The sequence below is a fragment of the Trichomycterus rosablanca genome, chromosome 23 (assembly GCF_030014385.1).
Source record: "Trichomycterus rosablanca isolate fTriRos1 chromosome 23, fTriRos1.hap1, whole genome shotgun sequence".
Taxonomy (NCBI): domain Eukaryota; kingdom Metazoa; phylum Chordata; class Actinopteri; order Siluriformes; family Trichomycteridae; genus Trichomycterus; species Trichomycterus rosablanca.
This window is the reverse complement of record NC_086010.1, coordinates 16,173,180-16,183,111: the sequence shown is the minus strand read 5'-3', so window position 1 is coordinate 16,183,111 and position 9,932 is coordinate 16,173,180. Positions and strand designations below refer to the sequence as shown.

The 9,932-nt window shown below is 44.7% G+C and overlaps 1 protein-coding gene across 2 annotated transcripts; it reads left to right on the top strand.

Moving 5' to 3' along the window:
- The first annotated feature begins 173 nt into the window (after window positions 1–173).
- Window positions 174–9,065, top strand: slc7a14b (solute carrier family 7 member 14b). Of its 2 annotated transcripts, XM_062985458.1 has the most exons (8): window positions 174–471; window positions 1,673–1,909; window positions 2,999–3,216; window positions 3,647–3,793; window positions 4,709–4,917; window positions 5,894–6,738; window positions 7,049–7,365; window positions 8,952–9,065. In XM_062985458.1, the coding sequence occupies exons 1-7, from the start codon at window positions 174–176 to the stop codon at window positions 7,354–7,356; spliced, it is 2,262 nt and encodes a 753-aa protein (XP_062841528.1). In that variant the 3' UTR covers window positions 7,357–7,365; window positions 8,952–9,065. The 2 variants fall into 2 exon arrangements, with proteins under 2 accessions (XP_062841528.1, XP_062841527.1); XM_062985457.1 differs by lacking the exon at window positions 8,952–9,065 and having other exon boundaries at window positions 7,049–7,439.
- Window positions 9,066–9,932: the final 867 nt, after the last annotated feature.

Sequence of the window (9,932 nt, the reverse complement as noted above, 5' to 3'; positions counted from 1 at the left end):
CTTCTTTCTGCCTTCTTGTAGGATCTCTGAGCATCGCCAGTTTAAAGTGGCACCATGCTAAACCAGGTGCTGGTGGATCCTCTCTGAACCCGGGTGACCCCACGATCGAGACTCGAGGCTGAAACAGAAAGCCAGTCACTCACCTGTCTCAATAAGTCAACCCAGTGTGTACGATGAGCAATATTTTTGCAAAGCTGGACCCCCGTCGGCTCGAGTGGGAGGCCTCCTGGTACGGCCTCCACTCTCGAGTGCTGCGTACCAAACCTCTGGACTCCATGCAGCACAATTCTGGCGATCTGCACGGCACCAGACTGGCACAGGTGCTCACCACAGTAGACCTGGTCTCCCTCGGAGTGGGCAGCTGTGTGGGCACTGGGATGTATGTGGTGGCCGGATTGGTTGCCAAGGAAATGGCCGGACCCGGAGTCATCCTGTCCTTTGTCATCGCGGCCGTGGCATCGATCCTGTCAGGTTAGAGGCATGTTTGTCTGTCGTGGCATTTGTGAAAATGTTAACAGCCAGGTTTTTTTCCCCCTGCCTGACTAATTACGCTCCTTTGTCCTACGTGACGTAGATGATGCATCTGTCTGAGAACGAGTAACATCGGCCACATCCTTTTCTGATTTTTTTTCAGCCCTGTGTTTTCCCCAAGCTTTTGTTATTGACCGCTTTTGTTGTTTTGCGTGAGTGGAAGAGCTTTAGACGAGGGCCTGTTTTCTAAATTAGTTCAGATCTAAATTAGTTCAAAACTCACATAATGTGTCACTGATTCCATTGTAGCCTTAAAAGAAATACTTAGCATTTTTCCAGCGTAATCATTATTTCTAGCATCCTTGCATACACCGATTAGGCATAACATTATGACCACCTTCCTACTATTGTGTTGGTCCACCTTTTGCTGCCAAAACTGGCTGTATTCTGACACCTTTCTATCAGAACCAGCATTAACATCTTCAGCAATTTGAGCGACAGTAGCTCGTCTGTTGGATCGGACCACACACGTGCATCAATGAGCCTTAGCCGCCCATGACCCTGTCGGCGGTTTAGCACTGTTCCTTCCTTGGACCACTTTTGATAGATACTGACCACAATAGCTGCAGTTTTGGAGATGCTCTGACCCAGTTGTCTAGCCATCACAATTTGGCCCTTGTCAAACTTGCTCAGATCCTCACGCTTGTTCATTTTTCCTGCTTCTAACATCAACTTTGAGGATAAAATGTTCACATCCCCCCCACATTGCCTTAATTACATTGTTTACTGAGGTTGCCTTTGATTGCTTGACTTCATGAGTAGGGTTGCCAGATTTCCACTATGGCAAAACCTGACTCGACCGCCTGATGCCCAACCGCCTGATAGCACTGCTAGGGATTCGAACCTTGAATCAAAGTGGTATCGGGTTGGCATAAATTGGATTTCCAAGACAATTTGTTACATTTAATTAAGCTCATCACACCATGGTGGCATGAAGGTGTATTAGGTGGTGTGGTCCTGCATGGCGACACAATCTACAAGCCAGGTTAAATTATTTTAGGACTTGGTTGCCCATGATAAATGCTCATAATCTACAGGCAGAGTTGATACAGGTCATGTTAAAACACAATTTTGTACAAGCTACTGAATGCAAACCCTTTATTTCATACATAACACTGACCTAACAATGTCGTTGTATCAGGTGTGTGCTATGCCGAGTTTGGAGTGCGAGTCCCGAAGACCACCGGCTCAGCGTACACCTACAGCTACGTGACGGTCGGGGAGTTTGTGGCTTTCTTTATCGGGTGGAACCTCATCCTGGAGTACCTGATCGGTACCGCAGCGGGGGCCAGCGCTCTCAGCAGCATGTTCGACTCGCTGGCCAACCACAGCATCAGCCGGTACATGATCAACCACCTCGGCACTCTCAATGGTTTAGGTAAGCAAGGTGACGTGTTATGTTTGGGGGTATTGTGGGGGCACCTGTCTGAAAAACCAGTCAACCCAAAGAGTTATCTTATTGAGAACTGACTGTGGTCAGGCTGAGGCTGGGAGATTGCTCGTACTTTGGACAGGTTGCTGTTGGGGACCCCAACGGCGTCCAAGGAGGGTGTATATTCGCCTAACACACACTCCCCTTCTTATTCACCCATACTTCAGCGGATTTGCCCACAAACTGAGAGCCACGCCCTGATCTCTGTGCTCCTACACTTTCTGAACAGGCGCCCTGGGCAAGCAAGGTCCTTACACAGCCCCACCCCTTAGTCCTGTCTTTCCCACCCAGCAGATTGAAAGCCAACTTTGTCTGCTGCACGCATTAGCCAATTGGGCCTGCTTGAGGCCGCCCAGCCGACCACTGTGCCACTGTGTTATCAGGGCACCCCTGAGACTGGGAGATTTTAGCATCACTACTACTGGGATCCAGTGTTTGATGGCTATGTTAGCTATGTCTATGTGCCTGCTAGGGGGTGCCCGCCCGACCACTGTGCCACTGTGCCGACCACTGTGCCATCTGGGCATCCCAGAGACTGGGAGATTTTAGCATCACTACTACTGGGATCCAGGGTTTGATGGCTATGTTAGCTATGTCTGTGTGCCTGCTAGCGGGTGCCCAGCCGACCACTGTGCCGACCACTGTGCCATCTGGGCACCCCTGAGACTGGGAGACTTTAGCATCACTACCACTGGGATCCAGGGTTTGATGGCTATGTTGGCTATGTCTATGTGCCTGCTAGAGGGTGCCCAGCCGACCACTGTGCCGACCACTGTGCCATCTGGGCGTCCCCGAGACTGGGAGACCACTGGGATCCATGATTTGATGGCTGTGTTGGCTAAGTCTGAGAGTGGGTATGAGAGAAATCTGAGGCACTACGATGGATTGGCATCCTGTCTGGGATTTTACCGCCTTGCGCCCAGTGATTACAAGGAAACCGGACCCATTGTGATACAGAGATAAAGGGTAAAACGATGGAAAACATGAAATTAAATTAGTAGACTGATTGTACATGTTGTTTTATTCTTTGCTTAGGTAAAGGAGAGGAATCCTATCCTGACCTGCTGGCTCTGATTATCGCTATGGTTGTAACGGTGATCGTAGCTATAGGAGTGAAGAACTCGGTGAGCTTCAACAACGTCCTCAACGTGGTCAATCTGGTCGTGTGGGTGTTCATCGTGATCGCTGGCCTTTTCTTCCTGTCCGGAGCTAACTGGGCTGATGGCATGTTTCTGCCCTATGGGTGGTCCGGGGTAAGAATCCTAATGTGGTGCAGAAGCAGTCAATCATTCATTGATACAGAACATAACCAAAAGAACGTGGGCACCTGATTTGAGCCAATTAAAAAACATAGACATTAACACAAACACCCAACCCTTTGTAGCTTTAACAGCTTCTATTCTTTTAGAAAGGCTTTTCACAAGAGTTTAAATGTCTGTGGGAATTTGTGCCCATTTGATCAGAAAATGTCAGGCACTGGCTTTCAAATTTAGTCCACAGCTGGTAGTTGGGTTGAGGTCTTGGCTCTGTGCAGACCACTGGAGTTCCTCCACTTCTGTTAGTAAATAGTTCCAATGGGTGTCCACATTCTTTTGGTCTATATATGTTTAAATTCTTAAACATATACAGTAATTAAAGAACTAAAGAGATAACACATGAACACTGATTGTTTACATTTTGCAGGTCATGCAAGGAGCTGCTACTTGTTTCTATGCCTTTATTGGGTTTGATATAATCGCCACCACTGGAGAGGAGGCCAAGAGTCCGAACACGTCCATTCCCTACGCCATCACAGCCTCACTCATCACCTGCCTGACAGCATATGTCTCAGTCAGTACCTCATGCACTTACTAACTTATGCTCGTTATGTTACAACACCTCTATACAGTATAATATATGCTATATATGCCCCTATATCAGTAATGGTTTTTCCACATATGTTACCTGTAAGGTGATGTATTATTATAACATACACGTATCCTCGGGATATGTATGAAATACCCATAATAACATGTGTGTATATACATATACTTAATATACACCGACTAGGCATAACATTATGACCACTGACAGGTGGTCATCACGGCACCTGTTAGTAGGTTTTGACGAGGGCCAACTTGTGATGGCTAGATGACCAGGTCAGAGCATCTCCAAAACTGCAGCTCTTGTGGGGTGTTCCCGGTCTGCAGTGGTCAGTATCTATCAAAAGTCACCCAAGGAAGGAACAGTGGTAAACCGGCGACAGGGTCATGGGCGGCCAAGGCTCATTGATGTACGTGTGGTCCGATCCAACAGACGAGCTACTGCAGCTCAAATTGCTGAAGACGTTGATGCTGGTTCTGATAGAAAGGTGTCAGAATGCACAGAGCTGGGCTGTTTTGGCAGCAAAAGGGGGACCAACACAATATTAGGAAGGTGGTTGTAATGTTATGCCTAGTTAGTGTATTTATATGTTGTAACCACATTTGTTAGCATAAATATTAAATGTATACATGTAATTTTATTAACATAACATGTATAAATGTATAGATAATTATAGATGTTACATATATGTCAAAAAATACATTACACCACTACATATACATACACCAATATATATACATAAGCATATATATTTTTATTGTTCCCATTTCTAATAGGTTTCATATATAGTGTGCACAAATATGGACGTATATTTCATTAATGAACATTTGCGTATGGGATAAAACATAATATCAGCTATGTGTATTTCTCTATACGTTGTAGGTGAGCGTGGTCCTTACCCTGATGGTGCCCTATAATCTCATCGATGGAGACGCTCCACTGATGGAGATGTTCGCCATGCACGGCTTTCTGCCGGGGAAGTACATCGTAGCTGTGGGAGCCATCGCAGGACTCACAGTCAGTCTGCTGGGCTCACTGTTCCCCATGCCCCGAGTCATCTACGCCATGGCAGGTGACGGTCTGCTGTTCAGGTGAGTTTAGGAGCCTATTTTCTACATGTTATGTTAATAATTGCATATATAAATTTAAAATTTATGCTAACATATATGGATGCAACATATAATACCATATAAAAATGAATATGAAATGTACATACACACATTTTATTATGGGTATTATACACTGATCAGCCATAACATTAAAACCACCTCCTTGTTTCTACACGCACTGTCCATGTTATCAGCTCCACTTACCATATAGAAGCACTTTGTAGTTCTACAATTACTGACTGTAGTCCATCTGTTTCTCTACACACCTTTTTAACCTGCTTTCACCCTGTTCTTCAATGGTCAGGACCACCACAGAGCAGGTATTATTTGGTTGGTGGACTATTCTCAGTCCAGCGGTGACAGTGAGGTGTTTAAAAACTCCAGCAGCGCTGCTGTGTCTGATCCACTCATACCAGCACAACACACACTAACACACCACCACCATGTCAGTGTCACTGCAGTGCTGAGAATGATCCACCACCTAAATAATACCTGCTCTGTGGTGGTCCTGACCATTGAAGAACAGCATGAAAGGGTGAAACAGATGGACTACAGTCAGTAATTGTAGTACTACAAAGTGCTTCTATATGGTAAGTGGAGCTGATAACATGGACAGTGAGTGTAGAAACAAGGAGGTGGTTTTAATGTTATGGCTGATCGGTGTATATATGTTATAAACTTACATCTACATATATCTGGAGGATACATGTATAATAATAACTACATCACCTTACAGCTAACATATGTGGGAAAAACATTACTGATATAGGGGCATATACATCATATATTGGGGCATATAGGGGCATAAATAGTTCACTGATAGTGGTAAGGAATGGGAGGGTCAACAGTAAAACAATACATTGTTGAAATGGATACATGGATTTATAAGCAGTCCAAACTTTTTCGATGGTCTTTGTGCTGCTTGGTGTTCATTCTAATTCTATTTCAATCCCTGCAGGTTCCTGTCCCACGTGAGCCCCTATACAGAGACCCCCATGCTAGCGTGCGCCGTGTCCGGGTGTCTCGCCGCTCTCCTGGCTCTCCTGGTCAGTCTGAGGGACCTAATCGAGATGATGTCTATCGGCACTCTCCTGGCGTACACGCTCGTCTCTGTGTGCGTACTGCTGCTTCGCTACCAGCCCGACGGCGACGGCTTTACCAACGTCCCCCCACACGAACCAGAGTCCTGGACCACCAAAGAGGGCGTACTGGCGGAGCAGGAACGGGACGCCTACACTCCCGCGAGCGACGCAGAAGAGTTCAGCAAAAACCTTCCCTCGCAAAGAGACGATGAGAGATTAATCAGCAAATCAGACTCCGCTGGGTACCAGTCCGACTCCTCGGGGTACGCTGGTGAGAAAGACACAGAGTTCGATGACTCTGAGAATAGGCTGACGTGCCTGCTGAAGCAGGTCCTAGGTGCCAAGTACTACACCCTGCGGGCGCGCCTGGGACTCCCGGAGCCAGGCTCCCAGCCCACCCCGGCGACAGGACGTACGGTCACCTACTGTGTCCTCCTGCTCTTCATCCTGACCTTTCTGCTTTGGATTGTCGTGATATACGGCCTGGATCGCGCCTCTGCGGTCACCGGCTGGATCCTGGTCCCGTTCGTCATGGTCATCGTTACCTTCATGGTCGTCTTACTGGTCGTCATTCTACGGCAGCCCGAAAACCCTAAAAAGTTGCCGTACATGGCACCTTGCGTACCTTTCGGACCCATAGCTGCTATACTGGTGAACATCTACTTGATGCTCAAGCTGTCCAGCATTACATGGGTTCGATTTGCAGTGTGGTGCTCTATAGGTAAGATGACTAACCTTTATCACACCCAGTTTAATTTTAATTCAATAAACATCTCTCAGTAAAAGGTCCTGTGGTGCATGCAGTACTACAACTCATGTATCAAATATGATACGCTTGTGCAAAAGCAGTTGTGCCACTTCTCATATGAATGTGCCTTAACACTTACTCCTTTGTTTACATCGCACACACGTCAGGTTTCAGGGAAAGGTTGAGTTTAAGGGTACAAATTTCGATCATAAAGTTTCTCTGCACTATAAACTTAGCCTGTAAGGAAATGATCAGTTCCTGCGTCTCTTCTCCTCCTCTGCAGGTCTGATGATTTATTTTGGCTACGGGATGTGGAACAGCTCTCTGGAGCTGAGTGCCAGGGAGGAGAAGGCACACGCCAGCTCTTATCAGAGGTACGATGCGGGGCTGGATGACAGCTTCGCGGTGGACGATGACCTTCACACTCATGAGGATGGGGACGGGGGGAATTATCAGGGCTGGGCGGGTGAAGAAAAGGGCTATCAGGACCAGTACCAGAACTACCAGCAGGACTCCAGCAACCATAAGCCCACAGGCAGGACCTATAAAGGCTATCAGGAGTTTTCTAATGAGTATGATGCTACCGAGTGAGAAATTCAGGTGGGAGTTTTGTCAAATCTTCCGCTTGACCATGTTCTGATTCAAACATGAAGATAAGGAGAAACAATATCAACAGCAGATAATTAGTAATTAATTACATTGTCATTAGGGCTCTAATACATGGGCTCTGTCCCAAACTACTCACTGTGTTAGTGTATGATTGTATGCCATCGGTATTATTACTATTTACATAATATATAATGCATAATATGTATAATGTGGTCTGGGATGTAGCTTTTAATATTAATGAATAATGTACATTACAAATGTACATTAGCGTGGGGGGGGGGGGGGGGGGGGGGTACACACAACATATTGCTCTTTAAGTCATACTCAAACTCCCTGATGTATCCTGACTATGCTTGTGCTACTTATGCAAAGGTTGTTTAGTAGCATTACATATATCAATATAGCTGTAGTAAAAGTCATTAAAAAACTAATTCCAGGCCACTGGAATACACTAGCACACCAGAGCTGGGATTTCGAATACATCCTATCGAATCTCAGCTCTGCCATCCGGCTATATAAACAGTGTTTGGCTGTTGTTCATACAGCGTTCATAACTGATGCAATTACGACCTCGGCTCGGAGTCGAAGAATAATGCTGATCAGGGTGTGGCTCTCTGTGCACAAAGCTGATTCGCATATGAACTCGCCTCGTGCAGGTGAAAAAATGCAGTCGGCTACTGCTCACGTGTCGGAGGGGACGTGTGTCAGTTCGCTCTCCTCAGTCGGGGTGGGGGTTAGCACCAGTAGAGAGGAAGCATAACGCAAATGGGTGAAAATTGGACGGGCTACAAATTGGGAAGAAATGCAATAAAAAAAACCTAATTCTAATTCAGGAATTCCCTGGTGTTGATGAAACGATGTTTTTATGTACTTAGTCAGTCTGAGGTTTACAAGGATTGTCAGAATTTCCCAACAAACTTTTCCAACAATCCTTTCTGTAACCGCAAAGTACTCCCAAACTATTTATCCGGACTTTATCTATCTGCTCAGCTGTCCAGATTGGCTCATATAGAGCTTAAACTTTGTGTTTTCTTCCATTAAGGCCAACAGACTTTTTTTTCCAGGCAGATCTGTGTCCCAATAAGGGATGTCCTTTTTTTTCTCTCTATAAACACCTCTACTATAGGGCCAAGGTCAGAATTGGAGTCCTAAGAGGGGGTTGGTAAACAGAAAGTAAACAGTATTCTGTGATCTGGGTGAATTAATTCAGTTTTACCTCCCTAATATATTTCATTACATAAAGGAGATGAAGATCTGAATGGGAATTCTTTCATTAAGCCTTAAATAGTGCCTTGGTGTGTGTAACTGATCTAACTGCACTCATTATACTAACCTCAGTTTCAGAAAGGTTGAGGCGTGAAAGGTAAATAGGGGCAGTTGGGGCCTAGCGGTTAGGACACAGGACTAGTAATCGAATGTCGCTGGTTCAAGCACCACCACTGCCAGGTTGCTGGTGGGCCCTTGAGCAAGTATATATACTAATACTATAGTATACTAATAATATACCTTATATATATAAATATATAAATCCAGACTATGGGTGTGTTTGAAAACCTAGTGCGCTCTCTACATCCTAGATGCCTCAAAATGCTGCCTAGTAAGGTATCAACGCTATTTTGACTCAAGAACGAGGAAGCATCCGATACTGCCTTAGCGGTGAAGGCAATCCCAGCATTCAGTGCGGCACGACTTCTCACAGAAAAATAAAAAGTATGGCGGACGGTGTGGAGAAACGAACTGAGTTATTTTCAAACGTAAATAAATTATTATTGATTTTTAATTTGTATAAACTTGTACAAGTGTTTTTATTTGTAAATTCGGGCTTGTCAGCAAATGTAACCGTTTTCGGTACACGAAGGGAGATGTTAGTTGACATGTTGTGCCACCCCATCCCATTGATTTGAATGGCATGATGCTAATTGTGTTAGCTTACCTTCGTTAGCAAAAACTGATGGAATCGCTGTCTAAATAGCACGTTCGAATAACCTGCCTTATAAGTCAATGACTTATTAGAATCCTGTCTACAGCAAGGCAGCTCACTAGGTTTTCGAACACACCCTATAAGCATCTCTCAGACACCAGAGAGTGTGTGGGTGCTAGACTGGCCTGTCTGCAGTGAAGCTCAAGCATGTTTCTAGCTTGTTGGAACTGAGCTTTGTACAGGCAGTTTAAGCTTGAAATAAATAAGAAAACACAATGTATTATTTATTTTTTCTCATTTTATATAGGTAATAAAAGTCCTATAATAAGTAACAAGACCAAATATTTTTGACAAACAGTAGTCTACGTGATTAACAGGTTTGTTCCCAGCTGGCCTGTTTTTTATGTATAAAATATACTTGGTACTTGCTGAATCCAACATTTTCACTGTGTTTTCACTGTGTTTTGTTAAATGTTTTGAGTTCTATGGTTTTCTGTAAACATGTATCAAAATGTTTTCATTGCTACGTATGTTTCTACTATGCGGATACATTTGCAGACTAAATTAGACCTGTAGTGATTGTTGAATATGGTTTGATAAAAGCATATTAATATATTGAAAATAAAAATACAAAACT

Coding starts and splice junctions, on each gene's coding strand:
- slc7a14b (XM_062985458.1), top strand. CDS start 174: ATGAGCAATATTTTTGCAAAGCTGGACCCCCGTCGGCTCGAGTGGGAG. Junction 3,217..3,646: donor TGCCCTATGGGTGGTCCGGG/GTAAGAATCCTA, acceptor TACATTTTGCAG/GTCATGCAAGGAGCTGCTAC. Junction 6,739..7,048: donor TGCAGTGTGGTGCTCTATAG/GTAAGATGACTA, acceptor CCTCCTCTGCAG/GTCTGATGATTTATTTTGGC.